General features: G+C 39.2%; 1 protein-coding gene across 3 annotated transcripts in view; it reads right to left on the reverse strand.

Annotated features, from left to right (window-relative positions):
- Window positions 1-8008: 8008 nt before the first annotated feature.
- Window positions 8009-22198, reverse strand: part of ptpn21 (protein tyrosine phosphatase non-receptor type 21) — a 70027-nt gene continuing 55837 nt past the window's right edge. For all 3 annotated transcript variants that reach the window (XM_063046853.1, XM_063046862.1, XM_063046871.1), the window contains exons 13-19: window positions 19621-21017; window positions 17924-18067; window positions 15155-15373; window positions 14840-14968; window positions 11105-11339; window positions 10838-10998; window positions 8009-10099 (exon numbers count right to left, since the gene is read on the reverse strand). In XM_063046853.1, the coding sequence (XP_062902923.1) occupies window positions 9971-10099; window positions 10838-10998; window positions 11105-11339; window positions 14840-14968; window positions 15155-15373; window positions 17924-18067; window positions 19621-21017 (2414 nt within the window). In that variant the 3' untranslated portion in view covers window positions 8009-9970. The remainder of the gene's footprint in view (window positions 10100-10837; window positions 10999-11104; window positions 11340-14839; window positions 14969-15154; window positions 15374-17923; window positions 18068-19620; window positions 21018-22198) is intronic.

Below are 22198 nucleotides of genomic sequence, written 5' to 3' on the forward strand. Positions count from 1 at the left end.
TGACAAATCTGCTTCTACTATTTACCATGGCAATACAGTCCAGCCACACACTGTGAAAAAGAACATCTCCCTCTTACGTCAGGTTGTATATTGTATATTCTCTGATTATAATGGAACTATTGAACTTTAAACCTATGTCCTCTCATGTCTGATATGTCCATTCCAGGAAAAAGACTAACCACCCAATAATTTTCTGAAGTGCATTTTCAACGGTAAAGACTGATAAATTGACATAAAGGTTGACAGGTCTAATGCTGGAGTGCTTAAGATGGTGGGAGTAGGGGGAAGTGACAGGCAAGTTTTTTTTCGTTAGAGATGAGTAGCTGAAATGCTGTGTCGGGGTGGTGGTGGAGGAAGAGTCACTTAAAAAGCTGTTAGATAGGCACAGAATATGTACTTAATAAAGGGATATGGACCATATAGATAGAATATCTGAATTAGTTTGGCACAACATTATAAAAAAGAAAGGATTTTTTAACAAACAATGCTTTCTTTTCTTGATTCAACAACTTAATTTAACTCTGAGCACTTAATACAAAATAGTGTTAATAAACATAATAAAATGAGTGTAAAATAAAGGTTTGAGAATTCTCTCCCCTTCTCTCATTTCATTTTGGGCCTTGTGGCGTGCCACCAATGCTTTCTGGAAATCTAAGTACATTACAAACAAGATCTGCGGATGCTAGAAATCCAAGCAATGCAAATAAAATGCTGGAGGAATTCAGCAGGCCAGGCAGCATCTATGGAAAAAAGTACAGTCGACAGTTTGGGCTGAAACCCTTCAGCAGGACTCCAAATACACTATACCCTTTTATTCTTTTTTTAAAAATTTGTCCTGTTTGATACATTCTTCATATTTGTCAAACATGATTTCACTTTCATAAAACCACCATTGCCTCTACTTGATTGTCTTACAATTATTTTTAAAATATTGCTGATATTTCTTTCTTCATTTTGGATTTCCTTTGAAAAATATTAGGTGAACAGGCCTATAGGCTGGGAATATCAATAACTGTGGTGCTTCTCTTCCTGACGAACTTAACGTATTCTACGCAAGATTCGAACAGCAGAGGAGCGTCTCGCTCCCTCCGGACGAGCTGGACCTGGTGCCATCGAGATTCATCGTCACCAAGGAGGATGTTAGAAGGGCCTTCCTGAAGATAAATCCAAGGAAGGCGATGGGCCCAGATGGTGTCCCAGGATGGGTTCTCAGGGCCTGTGCAAGCGAGCCAGCTGGAGTGTTTGCTGACATCTTCAACTATTCCTTGCTTCAGTCTAAGATCCCCTCGTGTTTTAAGAAGGCAACGATAATCCCAGTGCCAAAGAAGAGCAAGGTGACATGCCTGAATAACTATCGACCTGTGGCTCTGACATCAATTGCTATGAAGTGCTTCAAGAGATTGGTTATGGCACACATCAACCACAGCCTACTGGTCAACCTCGACGCTTTGCAATTCGCCTACCAGAGCAACAGGTCAACGGCAGATGCCATCTCTCTGGCCCTACATTCCTCCTTAGAACATCTGGAGAATAAAGACGCATACGTAAGGCTCCTTTTCATTGACTACAGCTCTGCCTTTAATAACATCATTCCAAATATACTGATTCCTAAGCTCCAGAACCTGGGCCTTAGCACTCAGATCTGCAGCTGGATCTTCAACTTCCTCACAGACAGGATCCAGGCTGTAAAAATAGGGGACAAGCTCTCCTCTACAATCACTCTGAGCACTGGTGCCCCACAAGGCTGTGTACTCAGCTCCCTGCTGTACTCACTGTACACCCATGATTGTGTAGCCAAGTTTATCTCGGGTAATGATGAGTTTGAGTACAGAGAGGAAATTAAGAACCTGGTGGCATGGTGCGAAGACAGTAATCTATCCCTCAACGTCAACAAGACGAAGGAATTGGTTGTTGACTACAGAAGGAGTAGTGGACCACACGACCCAATTTACATCGATGGTGCGCAAGTGGAACAGGCCAAAAGCTTTAAGTCCTCGGGGTCAATATCACAAATGACCTGACTTGGTCCAATCAAACAGAGTTCATTGCCAAGAAGGCCCACCAGCGCCTTTACTTCCTGAGAAAACTAAAGAAATTTGGCCTGTCCCCTAAAACCCTCACTAATTTTTATAGATGCACCGTAGAAAGCATTCTTCTAGGGTGCATCACAACCTGGTATGGAAGTTGTCCTGTCCAAGACCGAAAGAAGCTGCAGAAGATCGTGGACATGGCGCAGCACATCACACAAACCAATCTTCCGTCCTTGGACTCGCTTTACACCACATGCTGTCGGAGCAGTGCTGCCAGGATAATCAAGGACACGACCCACCCACTTTTGTCCCTCTTCCCTCTGGGAGAAGGGTCAGGAGCTTGAAGACTCGTATGGCCAGGTTTGGGAACAGATTCTTTCCAACTGTGATAAGACTGATGAACGGATCCTGACCCGGATCTGGGCTGTACCTTCCAAATATCTGGACCTGCCTCTTGGTTGTTTTACACTGCCTCACTTTCCATTTTTCTATTTTCTTTTTTGATTTATAATTTAAATTTTTAATATTTACTAATTTTTACTATTTTTAATATTTAATATTTGTAATCCAGGGAGCGGGAAGCGCAGAATCAAATATTGCTGTGATGATTGTACGTTCTAGTATCCATTGTTTGGTGACAATAAAGTATATAGTTTACTATTATATCCTTTCTCGAATTGTGGCGTTACCTTTACAGACACTCGATCCTATGGGACAGCTCAAATTCAGGAAATTGTAGTAGCTTACAATCAATGTTACCATTATCTCTGCACTCATTTCCTTCAAGACTGCAGGAAGCTGACCAACAGATCTATAGGACTTGACTGCCTTTTTCCTCAATTTATCCAATACCTGTCCCCTGGGTCTTTATTTATACGCTCAGGGGCCACTTTAGTAGATTTCTCTTGTACCAAAAAGTAGCCACTTAAGTGTGTGTTCATGGTCACCTGCTGCCGTAGCCCATCCACTTCAAGGTTTGATGTTTTGTATATTCAGAGGGGTTCTTCTGCACACCAATGTTTTAATGTGTTGTATTTGAGTTACTGTCTCCTTCCTGTCAGCTTGAACCAGTCTGGCCTTTCTCCTCTGACCTCTCATTAACATGATTGGTTGATTAGAAGATATTAGCATTAACATGTGGGTGTACCTAATAAATTGGCCAGAGTGTATAATTGCCTTCAAAACAAATTTTCGCTGTTTTGTCCCCTTCCTCAATCCCTCACTACTTCTTGAGCTGTTTGCTAGTTACTCTCACACTCTTTCCTCTACAGTTTGATCTTTAACTGCCAATGTTAACCGCAGCAAAATAAGAAATTCACATCAATCTATTGCACAAGTTACCTTGGAAATTTCTTCCACCCTTATCTGAAGCAAGTTCTCCCAATGAAAGAGTAATTACTGTAGAAGAATGTATGTGAGCATTTACATATACATTATATGTAGTCAAGTTCAATCCAATACAGTAATATTGCCAATTATGTTTGGCAGGTGAACCACCTAATTATCTTTACTCAACTTGAATTTTATCACCAATAGCTGAAGAAAGTCAACTGAGCAGGTTTGAGTTCCCATCATAAAGCTACACTACCAACTTCTAACATAAGACCATAAGATATAGGAGCAGAATTATGCCACTTGCCCATCAAGTCTGCTCCACCATTTCATCATAGCTGATCTAATCTTCCTCTTAGCACCAACACCCTCTCTTCTCCCCATATCCCTTCATACCCTGACCAAAGAATCATCAACCATACATAATGTCTTAAGTATACATAACAAACCTGTGGCAAAGCTGTGGCACAGATTCAGCACTCTCTGGCTAAAGGAATTGTGCTTCATCCCAGTTCTAAAAGGATGCCCCTCTATTCTGAGGCTGTGTCCTCTGGTCTTAGCCTCTCATACCATAGGAAACATCCACTCTATCACCATTCAGTTGGTTTTGATGTTTCAATGAAATCACCCCTCATTCTTCTGAATTCTGGTGAATACTGGCCCAGAGCCATCATTCATTCTTCATATGACAAGCCACTCAATCCTGGAATCATTTTTGTGAAACCTCCTTTGAACCCTCTCCAGTTTCAGGACATCTTTTCTAAGATAAAGGGCCCAAAGCTGCTCACCAGTGCCCCCTTGCCTTTATATTCAAGTCCTCTTGAAATGAATGCTAACATCACATTTGCCTTCCACACCACAGACTTAACCTTTTGGGAATCTTACACAGGACTCCCAAGTCCCTTTGTACCTCAGTTTCTTTTGTATTTTCTCTCCATTTAGAAAATAGTAAACCCTTTCATTTCCTCTACCAAAATGCATGACCATACACTTCCTGACACTATATTCCATATACCATTTTTTGCCCATTCTCCTAATCTAAGTCCTTCTGTAGCCTCTCTACTTCCTCAAAACTGCCCCACCACCTCTTTTCATATCATCTGCAAACTTCACAACAAAGCCATCGAATACATGTTTAAATTATTAACATATAACGTAAAAAGAATCAGCCCCAACACAGTTCCCTGTGGAACATTACCAGTCACTGGCAGCCAACCAGAAAAAAGCTCCCTTTATTCTAGCTCTTTGCCTCCTGCCAATCAACCACTGCTTTATCCATGCTAGAATCTTTCCTATAATATCATGGGCATGTAGCTTGTTATCACCCTCATGTGTGGCACCTTGTCAAAGGCCTTCTGAAAATCCAAGTACACAACATCAGCTGATTCTCCTTTGTCTATCCTGCTTATTATTTCTTCAAAGAATTCCAAAAGATTTGTTAAGCAAGGTTTTCCCTTGAGGAAACCTTGCTGACTACAGCCTATTTTATCATGTGCCTCCAAGCAGGAAAGATTCTAGAATGGAAACACCTCTATTCCCATCTTTCATATCTTTATTTTTCCCTTTCAGATCTTTATTTTTCCCTTTCAGGATTCTTTTGAAGAACCTAACCCAGAGTTACACGCAGGCTTCAGTTCTTTGCAGGAATGAGACCCGTTTCTAGGGTTCCACGACTGGCCGTTATTCGACATGCCAAGGGTTTGGCCTGACAGTCTCACCCGTGTTTGGAAGCCTAAGATCTCAGGGCTCTGGAGATGGGCGGATCAAGGGTCGGTGTCACAGCAGGAGACTCGCGTGTCATCGGGGGAGGCCGGAAAATCTTTTGCTGTGGGCCCGAAGACCCACGATCTTTGTGATCTTCAGACACAGCTCGAAAAAAGCAACAAAACAAACTTTTAACATCATAAACCAGTAGGTTGTTGTTATGTCTCCTGCTCGCTGCGAAAATGGGGGATACTTCCCCTTCCCTTACCAGTGGTTTGTCGAATGTCAGATGAAATGTGATGCCTTTGCTATTTGCTATTGCTTAGCACAAGTTTGGGCTTGGTGATGGTACCAATGTGCCTTTTGATTGCTGGTGGGCGGAGGAGGGATTGTTGCTTGCTGCTGCTTACGCACAGGGTTGGGAGCTGGGGGGGGGACTTTAGGGTTCTCACGCTTAACTGTCGTTCATTCTTTGGGGTACTTCTGTTTTCGTGGAAGTTTGCAAAGAAAAAGCATTTCAAGATGTATATTGTATAAATTTCTGACATTAAGTTAGACCATTGAACCTTTGAAGTACCCCGAGACCTCATCCTTAATAATCAACTCCAACATTTTTCGAACCAGAGGTTAGACTAACTGGCCTATAGTTTCCTTTCTTCTACCTCTCTCCCTTCTTGAAGAGTGGGGTAACATTTGGAACTTTCCAGTCTTCCAGATCTCATGATTCTTGAAAGATTTAGTTACCCCAAGAACCTTCACTCTAGTTATGATAACTTCACACACTTCATGCCTCAATACCTGGAGTGTACACCATACTACTAGTGTCTAATATAATGATGACTGATGCAAAATACTTAATGTTTGTCCACCATTTCATTGTTCCCCCATTACTATGTCTCCAGCAACGTTTTCCAGTGGTCCAATATTCACTCTTGCCTCTCTTTTACACTTTATGTATCTGAAGAAACTTTTGGTACCCTCTTTAATATTACTGGCTAACTTACTTTTGTATTCAATCTTTGCCTTCTTAATGACTTTTTAGTTGTCTCCTGTTGGGTTTTAAGTTTCCCAATCCTCTAACTTCCTACTAATTTTTGCACTATTATATGCCCTCTCCTTGGCTTTTACATTGGTCACTTCTCTTGTTAGCCACGGTTGTCATCTTTTCTTCAGAATACTTCTTCCTCTTTGTGATGTGCCTTCTAAATTGTTTCTAGAAATTCCCGCCATTGCTGTTTTGTCATCATTCCTGCCAGTATTCTTCTCCAATCTATTCTGGCCAGCTCCCCTTTCATGCCTCCTGTAATTCCCTTTACTCTACTGTAACACAAAATGCTGGAGGAACTCAGTAGGGCAGGCAGCATGTATGGAAAAGAGTACAGTCAACATTTCGGGCTGAGACCCTTCATGAGTGCAAAACATCGACTGTACTCTTTTCCATAGATGCTGTTTAACCTGCTGAGTTCCTCCAGCATTTTGTGTGTGTTGCTTGGATTTCCAGTATCTGCAGATTTTCTCTTGTTTGTGATTGGATTACTCCACTGTAATACTTTTACATCGGACTTTAGCTTCTCCTTCTCAAATTTTAGTGTGAATTTGGTAATATTATGATCACCTTCCCCTAAGGGTTCTTTCACTTTTAACTCTCTTATCAATTCTGGTTCATTGCACAACACCCAATCCTACTGGGCTCAACCATGAGCTGCTCTAAAAAAAACCAGCTCATAGGCACTCCGGAAATTACCCTCCTGGAACCCAACACTAACCAGATTTTCCCCAAAATACATGCATATTGAAGTCCCCCATGACTATTGTAACATTGTCCTTTTGGCATGCATTTCCCCATCCCTCATTAAAAAAAAACCTGTACAGAAAGTTTACCTCCAAGTAGACCACAATCTTGTCATAGCTTGGAGACTTGCTTACCTCAATGACCTGGAGAACCCTGTTGAGTGGTGTCAGGGCTTAATGCTTTGGTTCCTGGTAGGGTCACACAGGTCAAAGGGTGGAGGACAGACTGAAGGTGTATTTATACTTGTGCGTACTAGCTTACGCTGTAGCCTACACAAGTGGAACTCAACACGAAGAAACTCAAACTTCAAGTAATGGCGAATGAAACTGAAGGAGGGTGAATTTTCTGTATGTACAGTGTAGTGTCACTTAACAGAATCAGGAATTTTCAGCCAAAATTGATTTGTTGAAAAAAAAATCAGCACGTACATGCATGCACACACACTTGCCCATGCAAGGCTTCATGGTCATGGTAGTCTTTCTCAGGGTAAACAAGTTTAAAGCGAACGTCTTTTCTCGTAAAAGCGAAAATCCTCTTTTGGTTAATGAAAACAGGTACTAATGTAGGTCTTTCGTAAAAGTGAAATGTATCCTCCATAATTTCGGAGGTCTGTAAAGCTCTGTGGAAAGCATTGCAGCCAGAGTTCCTTCCCTGCCCTTCAGTCGCCCAATGGGAAGCTATCGCAGTGTAGGAGGAAATGCAATGTTACCAAGCGGACCAATCACAGTTGTTGCGGTCTGCGTTGCTGCGACGCATACATTTTGGGAGGGGTGCATGTTCGGCTACAGTGTAGGTGTCGCGGCTACGCCGTACCTATGGCGTCAATTTGACGCACAAGTATAAATCAGCCTTAACAGTGGTCCACCAGTCCTCCAGGTTCCAGGGTTCTTCTGCATTTGGTTGTGATAGTATTCCTGTGTCTTCACCCAGGACGTGCATGTCTGACTGTAATGAAAACCAAATGGAAGCTACTGACAATGAAGGAACTCTGAACACCACCAGAGATGGAGGACTTTCACTGCTGCCCTAAACGCCAGAGGCATAAATGGGCAGTCAATAAATATAGAAAAATTTTAAGCCATAAGAATTGTTTATTTTGAAATAACAATCAAGAAATCAAAGGATAAATTCTAATTTTAGTTAATGCCATTTTTCAGAAAAATGAAAAGCATGCTCTTATATTGCTCAAAAAAATAAGCATTCTGATTTCATAGATTCCAACTTCATTTTCTAACATACTTTTTAAAATAAACAGATCACCAGTTTGCCGTGGGGTATAACATTTATTCAAGCTTAGAGAAAGTTTCTGAAATATATATAAACAAATATATAATAAAACAGTTCTGCTTAAATAAACTAAGTACTGGCACAGAGATATTTGGTCAAGAAGGAAATATGCAAATAAAAATGTGAAAACTACATTACTTTTATCATTTACCAGAAAAGGCCACATTTTAAAGAAATGCTCCAGTCTACTTATGCAGACATTTATACTACTGTGTGATTTATGTATGGCAGTGGGCAATCAAACAGTGTTCTTATTTTCCCAGAAACCAAAATAATTTCATCATCTTGTTTCTCACTGGAGATTTAATGGTTGTGTTACAACAATATGCTCAAAATTTCATATGGAATACTACAAGCCTTCTATTACATCAGAAAATTAAATCCATTAATTTTACAAACAGTGCATGACATATTTGTAAAATTATAACCAATATAAATGACATACAGCACCTGATCTAAATAGAACATTGTGAAAGAATAATATGGCATAAATGTTGACTTTTACACAGGAAAACACAAATGCATGCACATAACTTTGAGGTACAATCCTGTTCAATTAATTTCAGGATACATGATTTAATTTATATATACACACAAACATTGCTTTACAGATTGTCCTTCATATACCCATGATTGAAAACATCTTGTAAAGTAGGTACATTTCTGATCATAAACTTCTCAATGAATCAGTGGATTAAGGGAAAATGTATAAAAATGCCTTTTAAAAAAAACACGTTTCAAGAAGAATATGGTCATTATGCAGAAATCCTTCACTCATATATATTGTAAACTCAAGTCATTTAGCAGCAGTCTTCCAATTCATGGTTTCTGTTTGAAGTGCTTACTTCAGAATTATATTATAATAAGTCACACAAAAGCCAGTTGTGTGCAAACTAACACTACTACTTTTATCAAATAGTTAACAATGCTAAATTATTCAAATTTAAACTTAGTATTATGAATTAAAAGTAATTCAATAAAAAGATTAGTTCAATCACAATAATAGAAATCTTAACAAGAATAGCTTACTTTGTTTTTCATCAGCAGTCATGTCACTCATTAGGTTTTCAACAATTTTTCCAGACTATCAAACAACACAAACCAGACATTTTACTGAATGGGTAATTATTTTTTAAACTGAATATAAACAGGATTAGTTTAATCCACATAATTCAGCAAAAAATTAAGCTTACAACTTTATTACTTCTGTGATACAATATAAACTTGATAAAAATAACCATCTTACATAAATTTCACATCTAGACATACTAGATCTAAAAATCTTCATTTGCACCAGTTCAATCTTAAACCTAAAAAAAATCTCAGGTCACATCATTCTGTTTTATACTCACTTCTTTTTTGCTAATGAAAACCAGTCACTGTCACCCTTGCCACATTTCCACGAAACCAAATACTTTCACACTCTTCAATGTAGTACATGATCATAACAGTAAGCCTACAATGCACTTACTTGCTAACAAAGTTCATCACTGGAGTAAAAAGTGATGATTAAAAGTCTATCACTTACTTTTCAACCTGTACACCAAAAAGTTGCAACACAATTGTAATAGACAAATTGCAGCAAATTTCATACTACAAAAATAACCATAGTACTCATTCCAATATTATTTAAGAGGTATCTGAATACAGGAATATGTGTGCTTTTTGATTAGATTTGGTGATTTTCTTTTGTGTATTTTGTACATACTCTTCAGCAGTTCTTCAATGCAAGTTTATTCTTTGTCCTTCTCCCCCAAGGAACATGAGAATTATCCTCGACTTAAATCTGTTTCGGATGCAAATATCACAGCATGCACTGAAGTGGTTAAATCAGCCGAGAGCTTCTCAGGAAATGAATGAGCACTTTGTAGACAAAGATATACTGAGCAATTGTTTGCACCATTAACATCCGTTGCTGTCTCAGCAGGTTCAACACAATAGTAATATCTAGAATCTGTGAAGTAAAAAGTTTGTAAGTTTTAAATGCATCACAATATTTAAATTATAAATCATCACCAGAAAATGTACATGTTAATGTCTATTTATTTTAATATTCATTCATAGATATAGTTAGATTACCAGCATTTATTATACACTAATTTTTCCTGAAACAGGTTGAGCTTCAACTACATTGGCTTGCAGAGTGGTAAAACTAAATGAGGGCCAGTCATAAAAAAATTGAGAAATTGTTTCATTGATTTGCCTGAAGTAGGATCCTGATTAGGATAAAGCAGCAATGGCACAGAAAGTAACATGCAACGGAGAATATGGGGATGGTGGGGGGGACACTGCAAATTTTATTCCTTGTTTAATTTATTTATACCTGGGGATATAGAATAATTGAAGACAAATATAATTCAATATTATCATGAACACGACACTAGGTAAATGCCAATTGAGGGTGAAGAATGAGTGCAAAATATCAATTGTTACCATCAGACTTTAAAGTGAATATTACAAGATACAGATAGACAAATCCACAGAACAGGGATATAAAGTAAATATGCAAATAAATTGTAGGCAAGTTGGACATAGTTTTCCCAAAACTATCTAGGTTCAGAAATTATGCCTTTAAATTTAGAAAATGGCACTCATGATTAGGAAAAAAACTGTGGCTTGTCAGTTTGAATAATTTGAGAGAAAATTACTAGAATTTATTGAAGATAAGAGACAAGGAAAAGGATAATCTTACCGCATTGTGTTCTAAGCAGCCAATCATAATTTCTGATAAAATTACAACACCAGTCCTTCCAACACCTGCACTGCAGTGTACAAGTACAGGTGCATCAGGACTTTTAATGTCTGTCGTACTATTAGTATGACGACGCACCGATTCAATTTCATCCAAATAAGCTGCAAAGTGAAAAATAAAATTCGTAAGTTAACATTCAATAACAAGAAACTAATCTTTTAAAAACATTAAAATAAACCAATGTAATCAGAATTAAATAATACTTACATCGGAATCCCTTGATATCCTCTGGGCAGCCATTTTCTGGCCAGTCTGTATACTGTAAGTGCCACACTGTCCGTTCTTGGCCATTCAATAGATGTTTAATTTTTAATCCTGTGGTGGCATAACAGCCAGAGTCTGTTCGAAAGCGTGTAGTTATTTTAAATCTTCCATACGTAACAGAGTTATTCCTAGAACCTAATCGAGGCCAATACCGAAAACTCTTTTCTCTTCCTCCCTCCTATAAAAAGTTTATATGAAAATTTCGATCAATTGCAGAGATGACTTGGAAGGAACACTACTCAACTATTGTACAAACCATCGATGCATTAACCATATAACAATTACAGCACGGAAACAGGCCATCTCGGCCCTTCTAGACCATGCCGAACTCTTACTCTCACCTAGTCCCACCAACCTGCACTCAGCCCATAACCCTCCATTCCTTTCTTGTCCATATAGCTATCCAATTTAACTTTAAATGACAACATCGAACCTGCCTCAACCACTTCTGCTGGAAGCTCATTCCACACAGCTACCACTCTCTGAGTAAAGCAACACACATCAAAGTTGCTGGTGAACACAGCAGGCCAGGCAGCATCTCTAGGAAGCGGTACAGTCGACGTTTCAGGCCGAGACCCTTCGTCAGGACTAACTGAAGGAAGAGTTAGTAAGAGATTTGAAAGTGGGAGGGGGAGGGGGAGATCCAAAATGATAGGAGAAGACAGCAGGGGGAGGGATGGAGCCAAGAGCTGGACAGGTGATTGGCAAAAGGGATACGAGAAGATCATGGGACAGGAGGTCCGGGAAGAAAGACGGGGGGGGGGGGAACCGGAGGATGGGCAAGGGGCATATTCAGAGGGACAGAGGGAGAAAAAGGAGAGTGAGAGAAAGAATGTGTGTATAAAAATAAATAACAGATGGGGTACGAGGGGGAGGTGGGGCATTAGCGGAAGTTAGAGAAGTCGATGTTCATGCCATCAGGTTGGAGGCTACCCAGACGGAATATAAGGTGTTGTTCCTCCAACCTGAGTGTGGCTCCATCTTTACAGTAGAGGAGGCCGTGGATAGACATGTCAGAATGGGAATGGGATGTGGAATTAAAATGTGTGGCCACTGGGAGATCCTGCTTTCTCTGGCGGACAGAGTAAAGAAGTTCCCCCTCATGTTACCCCTAAACTTTGCCCTTTAACTCTCAAACTCATGTCCTCTTGTTTGAATCTCCCCTACTCTCAATGGAAAAAACCTACCCACCTCAACTCTATCTATCCCCCTCATAATTTTAAATACCTCTATCAAGTCCCTCCTCAACCTTCTACACTCCAAAGAATAAAGACCCAACTTGTTCAACCTTTCTCTGTAACTTAGGAGATGAAACCCAGGCAACATTCTAGTAAATCTTCTCTGTACTCTCTCAATTTTGTTGACACCTTTCCTATAATTCGGTGACTAGAACTGTACACAATACTCCAAATTTGGCCTTACCAATGCCTTGTACAATTTCAACATTACATCCCAACTCCTATACTCAATGCTCTGATTTATAAAGGCCAGCATACCAAAAGCTTTCTTCACCACCCTATCCACATGAGATTCTACCTTCAGGGAACTATGCACCATTATTCCTAGATCTCTCTGTTCTACTACATTCTTCAATGCCCTACCATTTACCATGTATGTCCTATTTTGATTAGTCCTACCTTGTTTAACTAGTACATTAAACAAGGAAGCAGCCAATTGTTAGAAGAATATGAAAAAGAAAATTCTTTCACATCTCTGTTGATGCAGATACTCTGTTTGCATGTTCATTTAAGGGATGCGGGAATCGCAGGCTGAGCCGGCGTTTGTTTGACTATCCCTAGTTGCCCTTTGAGGTGGCCTTGCTGACGTTGTGTTGACGTACCACAATGCTGTTAAGAACAGAGTTCCAAGATTTTAGCCCAGTGATGATGAAAGAACAAAAACAAGTCAGGATCACAAACAAGAGAAAATCTGCAGAAGCAAGAAATGCAAGCAACACACACAAAATCCTGGAGGAACTCAGCAGGCCAAGCAGCATCTATGGAAAAGAGTACAGTCGACATTTCAGGCTGAGACCCTTCCGCAGGACTGTTACAAGTCAGGATGGCGTGTTATCTGATGGGCTGTGTTACGGGTGGTGTCGGCATGATTTAGCTGCTCCTGTCCTTCTAGCTGAGAGAAACCTTGGGTTTCAAAGGTGCTGCCAGTTTTGACAAGTTGCTACAGTGCATCCTCTAGATAATATAAAATGCTGCTAATGTGCACTGGTGGTGGTGTAAATGGTTGTGGATGACATACCTATCAAATGCGCTACTATGTCCTGTATCGGGGCAAGCCTTCTGAATATTGTTGAAGCTGCACTCATTCAGGCAAGTGGATAGTATTCCCTCACACCCCTGACCTCAGCATCATAGATGGAGAGACTTTGGGACATTAGAAGGCACGTTATTCTATATGTGGCTATGCTAATACAGTTTGTACTCAATAACAATCCTCCAAGACATTGATTGTGGTGGATTCAATGATGACAATGCCATTGAATATCAGGAGGTGATAGCTAGATTTTCTTTTGTTGGATATTGTAATTGCCTGGCACTTGTGATGCCAATGTTACTTGCCATCTATCATCCCAGGCCTAAATACTGTCCAGGTCTAGCTGCATTTTGTTGTGGATTGCTTATTATCTGAGTTGTAGCACATTGCGCTGAACATTGTGCAAACACCTCTAATTCTGACTTTACAATTCAAGGAAAATGGAGATAGATGGACTGAGAACATTACCCTGAGGAACTCCTGCAGAGATGTTGTGGCTCAGATGATTGATTTCCAACCACCACAACCATCTTCTTCTGTGTTCAGTACAATTCCAACCAGAGGGTAAACCCCAATTCCCAATGACTCTAGCTTAGCTAGGGCTCCATGATGCCACTCTATCAAACACTTCCTTGATGTTAAGGAAAGTTACTCTCATTTTATCGCTGAAGTTCAGGTCTTCTGTCAATATTTGGAATAACACTCATGAAGTTAGGAGCTCAGCAACTTTGGCAGAACCCAAAATGAGCTTCTACGTTCAGGCCGTTGTTAAGCAAGTGCTGCATGATAACACCATTGATATTCATTCCCTCACTTTGATGGTCAAAAATAGACTGATGGGGTAGTAATTGGCCAGGTTGGATTTGTCCAGCTTCTTGTGAATAGGACATAACTGGGCTATTTTCTACGTTGTTGGGTAGATGCCAATGTTGTAGCTGTACTGGAACAACATTGGCCAAAAGCACAAATTCTGAAGAATAGTCTATAGTACTATTGCTGGAATGTTGTCAGAGCCGATTGCTTTGCAGTTTCCAATGCCTATAAATTTTGGGAGTGAATCAAATTGGGCTGAAGATTGGTATCTATCACACTACAGCCCACTGGAGGAAGCAGAGACGGATTATCCAATCGCCACTTCTGGTTGCAGATTCTTTACTTTTATATAGTTTTAGAACATTTTACATATAAATCAACAGGAGAATACAAAAGCATATTTCAGGGCCAAAATCCAAGAGCATCAATACAAGTACTGACTGGTGTAAAGTACAGGAAGCATATCAAAGCTACAAAATCTGACAGAATCTGGAAACTTCAAGTTCCAGTTAGAATCTAGGATCTGCAGTTCCTTTACTGTTTACTTGTGTGTTGCCTATTAGACGTAATTGACAACAAAAAGAAATCAAATACCTCTTCCATGGTAACCATAGCAATGATGGCAACACCTTGCTCCCACACCATTTGCCAAAAATCAAGACAAGTTGTTTGGAGCGGTCCTTGTGTGGCAATGTAATTCCATTCCTTCCCTCCAACTATAACCTGTAATAAGTGACGTGACATATTTAATAAAGAAAAGGCAGCCTGAAAAGGTAAAAACTTTGATAAAGCTAAGACTCAGTACCCAAGTTCAACAGAGTTTACAGAAATAACAGCAGAGGCTTTCCAAAATTCTAAAATTACAAAAGAAATACCACACACAAAAACACAAAAATATATTACAGCTACCTTTATATGTGATGCATTAATGTAACCAGTATTGTTCTCCTTTGTCGGCACCAGCTCCACCCTAGTATCATCATAGGGAATAACATCTGGGAATCTATTTCTTTCTGCATTTTCAGGCAGCATTGCAACTGTGCACTCAGTGCTCAGACTTTTCTTTGGAACTCTTTCATATTCTGTAAACACCATTTTTTGTTCCAGACGCTGCTCCAAAATTTTGCACTAACAATGTAAGCAAAAGTGATATTAAGTGTCAATACAACAAGCAGAGTATGAAAATACATTTCTGCATTAAGACTCCTTACCCAAACTTTTAAAAAATGTTTTCAATAAAGGATTTAGTGCTTTCCCAGCATATGTGACGAGTAAACTCTTCTCAGGCTTCCTTCCGGGTACAGGCATCGATTTCAACTAATGTTTCGATGACAGACTGCCATTCATCCCTCCTGATTGGTTAGTCCTCAAACAATCAGGTTTCCACTGTCTCATCTTGTTTATAATTGAATTCCAGTTCTTTCTGAGAACTTCATCTTGGTTAAAATTCTTTTTCTCTAGTTTTATTTCTATGGCTTCCTTCACCAGGCGGTCCCAAAAGCTACTGTCATGGCTCAGTAGTTTTGAGCTGAAGTCAATCCTATAGCCATTGCGAATGCAATGTCCTGCTACCGCCAATTTCTCTGGGTAACCCAAACTGATACACGTCCTATGCACCTTGATGTGGGTTTCCACCATGCGCCGTCTGTCCAATATACACTACTCCACCAACTACTGTGATGCTCCAATGACTTCTGGGACTGCCTGGTGAAGGAAGCTATTGAAATAAAACTAGAGAAAATGAATTTTAACAAAGGTGAAGGCCTCACTCCAAGGAAGAACTTTCTCACTGAAACACTGGTTAAAATCGATATCTGCACTCGGCTGGAAGCCCAAGAAGAGTTTATTAATATTTTCAATAATTTTCTTCAATAAAATTATAATAGCTTATGAATGTATTTCAGTTTTTAGAGTGTTTTATTGACAAAGTTACAGAAATCAGTAATGAGATGACCAAACACAATAAGATAGGACATCTCACTAGGCTGAAATATGACAGTTTCAATATCATATTTTAACTTCAGAGTTAAAAAAATACCTTTATTTAGAAGATCAACTGATATTGTGTACACTCTTAACATTAACGTTAAGGGAACTGTCATATTTAACCACAAATCAATACCATTTTCAGTCATTCCTAGTTTGGTATAGCTTTAATTTTGTACACTTGCGGCAGACAGATCAGAGGGTGCAATAGAGAATTTCATTTCCGCTATGGTAAAAGATCCAGTAATCCAAACTGAGACATTACACATAATAATTAAAAATACAACTTAATGAATATACAGGAAACTATTTCCTGTATTTTTCTTATACCGTACAAATCCTTCTAAAATGAATCTTTGATTGGTTGGAGGCAGAGTTAAGATGGCACTAAACGGTGACTCCTCTGCTTGCATCTTCGAAGACAGCTCTATTTCCATCTTTAATATCTTTATTTCTCTCTTTCAGGGTTCTTTTGAAGACCCTGACCTGGAGTTGCACAGACTTTGGTTCTTTGCAGAAATGGGACCCGTTCTCGGGGTTTCAGGACTGGCCATTTTTGTTCGGCGTGCCAAGGGTTCAGCCTGAGAGTCTGGCTCAAATTCGAAAGCCTAAGATCTCGGGGCTCTGGAGACGGGCGGAACTGAGGGTTGGTGTCACGGCAGGAGACTCGTGTGTCATCAGGAAGGCCGGTAAATCTTTTGCTGTGGGCCTGAAGACCCAAGATCTTTGCGATCTTCAGGAACAGAGCTCGTAAAAAGTGACAAAACTGACTTTTTAACATTGTAAACCTGTGGGTTGTTATGTCTCCTGCTCACTATGAAAATGGGGGACACCTCCCTCTCCCTTATTAGGGAGAGAGAGAATGTGGTTTGTTGAATGCCGGATGAAATGCCACAGTCTATGGGGTAACTGCAAGGTCTATGTATTTGCTATCACCTAGCTCACTCTTGTGCTGAGCTGAACAGGTGTGCTTTATTTTTTGACTGGGGGTGGGGGGGGGATCGTTGCCTTACTGCCACTTATGCGCAGGAGGGGGGAGCTGGGGGGATATGCGTGGGAGGGAGGAGCTGGGGGGACTTGGGGTTCTCACGTTTTACCGTTGTTCATTCTTTGGGGGACTTCTGTTTTCGTGGAAGTTTGTGAAGAAAAAGCATTTCAGGATGTACATTGTACACATCTGACATTAAACTGAACCTTTGAACCTACAAACTAAAAATTTTTAACCCAAAAATCTGTACCTTGCAACTCAGTTATTTGCCTGCCTTGTTCTCTTTCCCTCTCCTTAAATTGAATCTCTTTATAAATACTAAGTTTACAATACTTTCCATTTGACAATATAATCACACTACAATAAAATCATTTAACATTTAAACCTGATAACTTTTCATTCAACTGCTAATCTACAGGTGCACTGTTCCAACCATAATTATAGAATTGCAAATAAGCAAGCATTCTGGGCAGCTTTTCTGTAAAAACACAAATTCCAATTGCTGGGTCCTTTTCAATTCACCAAGTTCAAACACCAGAGGAATAGGAAAATGTGCATATATCTAACAGAACTGTATAATAAATATTTTTGCAACTCAAAGCTGCTAGCCATATTTTTATAACATATTGTCTTTGGCAGATGACTGACTGTTCAAACTTGACATGCATTCAAAAAGAAAAAATATGAAAGACATAATTACATACCCGCTCATCAAATGGTGTTTGGATGGGCTCATTTTTAACTGCATCAGGTAAAGGTTTTTGAAATGGTGTCAAACCATTTAATTCTGCCATCTTTAATGGTCCAATTGTCCTAATATCAGATACACAATCTTCTTTTCTAATAACCTTAGAATGATAAAATAATCCAAAAGTCAACAGTTATAAACATGCTAATCGAGAATATTTTATCCTTTTCAGTGTACAGAACCTGCATGAAAAAAATTGTTTGCCAATCATGTAAATAGCCAACTCAATCTATCCAGATTTTAAGAATAAATCACATTTTTAGTTAAGGCATAGTGATAAACTCACAAAATAAGCAGTTGATAAATAATGAAGAAAGGATAGCCTTCTTTCATTTGAAATATTCTTCTTAAAATACACATACTATTTAGCATGAAACCACCTTATGGTTTACGTTGATGTGCCAGCACATGAATGTTCACAACTATTCTCTCTGCTGCCATCTCCTGTATTCTCTCACACTTAGTCTAGACCTAGTCTTTAATTCATTAACTATAACCTATGAAAAGCAAAACAAAAACTCCCCCTAAAGGCCAATCTGTAAATTAATTTTTGACTGAGAAACTCTATGCAAGTCAACCACATAGAATTTATATTTTTATTTTCGATAGAATGCCTCATGTTTTGTCCTAATTGCTAATACTCAAACGGATCAACCCCATTTATCTCTATGACACATTTGTCAGTGGCATGGTGATGAGGCTGGAGAAATAAAAGCTTGGGCTTTGAGCTCATATTTAAAAAATATTATCAAGGAAATAATTAAGCCTGAACTACTCTAATTATTCTTATAATATTAGTTTAGTTATGCATTATGGGCTCTTAAATTTTGTCAAACAGCAATACCAAAAAAGTTGCCAAAGTGAAGCAGAAATTTAAAAATGCATAAACAGGCCAAAGTCAGAGGTCATGAGTTCCAGAAAAGCACAGAAGCAGGAAGAGGTCAGTTTGCCCCTTGAACATGCTCCACCATTCAGGAAGATCTTGGCATCAACATCTAATCGCTCCTCATATTCCTTAAGCTTCTTGACTGAAACGACTCTGCCTCCTTAGCTCTCTGGGGTAGAGAATTCCTAGGATTCATGGGCCTCAGAAAAGCAATTTCAGCATGATTTGCAATTCAAACATTACCATTTATCACAATTGTTTTCTATTATGTAACATTTCCCCAATCCAATTCAATAAATTAACCCCAAGTTCTAGTCACCACACTACAGGATAATATTATTACACAGGAGAGGGCGCAGTGGAGAGTTAAGCCAAAATAGAGAAAGTGGCTAAGTTAGAATTGGATGAAACTGGGTGAAGACTTATTTGGAGAGTGTAAAATTGGAAGCATCTACATACAGCAAATAGAAAAGACATTTCTTTTAATGGCTCAAAAAACTAGGTACAGGTATTTGAAGTAATTGGTAGAAAAACAGTATTTCCCCCCACCCCCAAGAGGATGGCAAGGTAGGGAACTCATGATATAAAAGGGCAGAGAAAGAAACCTTCACCACATTTACAAAGTGGTTGGATTCATATTTGAAGAGCTGTGGCCTTCAGGACAAAATACTAATGCTGAAAGTCTATATTTTTGAAAGATCTGTTTTCTATTTAAAACAAAAAAAAGATTTATGGTGATGACACAGAATCAGCATTAAGCTACTTACTCCAAGTGGTGGGAGACCATCCATTGCATTTAGTCTTCCATAAAGAACTTCAGACATGGGTCTTCTCTTGGAAGATATTCTTCTTGCTTGTCTTCTTCCAACTGTATTGAGTTCAGATTCAGACACTGATGGAAGATACTGTATTGATTCCATTGCTCCCCTTTCTCGTGCTTGCTTTTCTAAACCCAGCTGATTGCTTAATGCAGGGGCAGAGCTATTTTGATAGTCTAGCAATGGCTCAGAGGGTTGGTTTAACATAGTGGGTAAATGGGCCGCAGATTCAACAGGAAGCATTTGTAATCTCTTCTCAATGTACCCTGAATCATACTCATTGTCACTGCTGTGAATCAGCACTGTTGCATCTGAGAGAAATCTCCCATGATTATAACTTCTGTCTTGATTAATTTTAGCATCTCCTAGTTTTGTTCGCTCAAAGTAAATACTAGGTAGTGAACCTGCAGCGGTTTCCGGTGTTGAACTCATCTCAACACCTGGTGCAGATATGGTCCTCTCTTTTATCCTCCAGCTCTCAAAATTGTGCATTAGTCCAGCAATCTCAATGCTATTACGCTTATGGGTGTTGCCATGTAATCTTGCAGAAGTTAGAGGTTCACTAACTTCTTGCAGTGAATGTGCAACAGGCAAACTATCTTCCTGAAATGTCTGTACAGAGTGATGTACACGCCTGGTTATCAGATCTGGGTTGCTGCTGCTTACATACAGATGTCTTGAAAGATCAGGTGTACTATTTGCAGGTCTTGGATAAGGATACGGAGGTGGAGGCCTGTACACTTGAGTTCTTAGCATATTTGCTGCACTGTAATCCTGAGTGTGTAACTGAGCATTAGTCAATTCCGGCACACTAACAGCCCCAACAACAGGACGTCGTTCAACTGAATTTATATATGGTGACTGACAATGAAAGCTGTAGTTCAAATGCAAAGGGTACGGATTCACATTTTGGGAATTGAATGGAGGCTGCTCTCGGATTTCTGGCTGGCTGTAACCAAGCGGATCAGATCTGTTGTAAGCATAGGAATTGCCTATGCTGAGATTTCGCATTGAATGACTCTGTCTTTCATTATGAATCATGCCACGATTGAGCTGCCTCATAACAGTTTCATAATCTGGGGTTGGTCTATAGGAAGGTGGAATAATAGTACTATGTCTGTTTGTTGGGATGTAATCTCCTCTCATTATATCACTTCCTGTGATACTCGGATTTGAAGACATAGGAGATGCTTGCATAAAGTGCTGTGGATTATTTAAAGAGCTTGTACTATGTGCACTATAGATACTGCCATTTCGGATTCGGCCATTGTATTCATATGGAGGTCTGTCCAAACTTGTTTGAGATCGATAAAAACAGCTATTTTGATTGTTCATGTAGAGATTGTCTGAAATAAAAAGGTGAAAATTATGTAGAATCAGTAAAAGCACTGACCTCCAGAACACACAATCACAAGTTCAGCAATGAAATGACTATCAATTTTAGTGATCAAAATCAGGCAGTTTTTGTGTACTGGAAGCTAAGTTTTAACACAAGTTAGATCTATAGAAATAGTCATAGTTACTTTAAATTGTTAAATACATTATATTCCAATAAAATTCAACAGCTTCAATTTAAAACTGTTTCCCAAAATTTCAAACAAAAAACTAGCACATTCTAAAATAAAGCCAGCTAAGAGGTTATAATTTGTTTTAAATCTTATTTAATCATATACATTTGTTATCCAAAGTCATGCCCAAAACAAAAAATCTCTGCTACTTCTTTAGAGCTACTAACAAATCATGCTTGGGACTAAAAATAGTCTGTGACTGGAAACACTTGTTAATCTGAAGACATTAATTCCAGTGAATACACAAGCTTTGCTGATTTTAGTTGAGCAAACAATTGGAAGCACAAGTGTAGACACTGCCCCTGAATGTAAAGAAGGAATTAATTTTGCTTTCACTTCTGTTAGAATGCAAGCGCTAGAATGTCAGAAAAAGTTGACAGAACAATGCTCTTGACTAGGCCTGATGAAACTTTTCAGTTAAGGTGGCATATATTGGTACAGATACTTGACTTTTTGTTAAGTTCATTCATTCTTCTATATCTGGACAATCCTGTCAAGGCAAACATTCAGTGCCCATCCCCAATTACACCAGGTGGAAACCCACTTCTTTTAACTGGGGCCACTCTTTCGATTGTCATTTTTCATGATTCCACTAGGCTGGAGGTTGCAATGCCAAGATCACAAGTTTAAGGGATGTTGTGAGAACGGCCAAGGCAAGTAATTGCAGCAAATATGTTTTGGCTGAGAAGACCAATTCGGGGCAGGTGGTTGTGGAGCAGTGAAACCCCGTTATAACATGATCGTTTGGGTCCATAAAATGTCACTGCGAAAAAAAGCAGGGTTGTGCTAAATCAGGGTTGTTGTTACTGTAGAAATTAAAACACAGATTAATTTTTAGTAAAGCTTTTTAATACACAAAACAAAAACCAAGAATATTAGTAATCATCATTTACAGTTTATTTCCTAAAAAAGTGATCGCGTGTTCCTTGCTTGAACGTAGCATGTCGCTGGCTGTGAGT

This window comes from Mobula hypostoma, chromosome 1 (genome assembly GCF_963921235.1).
Source record: "Mobula hypostoma chromosome 1, sMobHyp1.1, whole genome shotgun sequence".
In the NCBI taxonomy this organism is placed as follows: Eukaryota; Metazoa; Chordata; class Chondrichthyes; order Myliobatiformes; family Myliobatidae; genus Mobula; species Mobula hypostoma.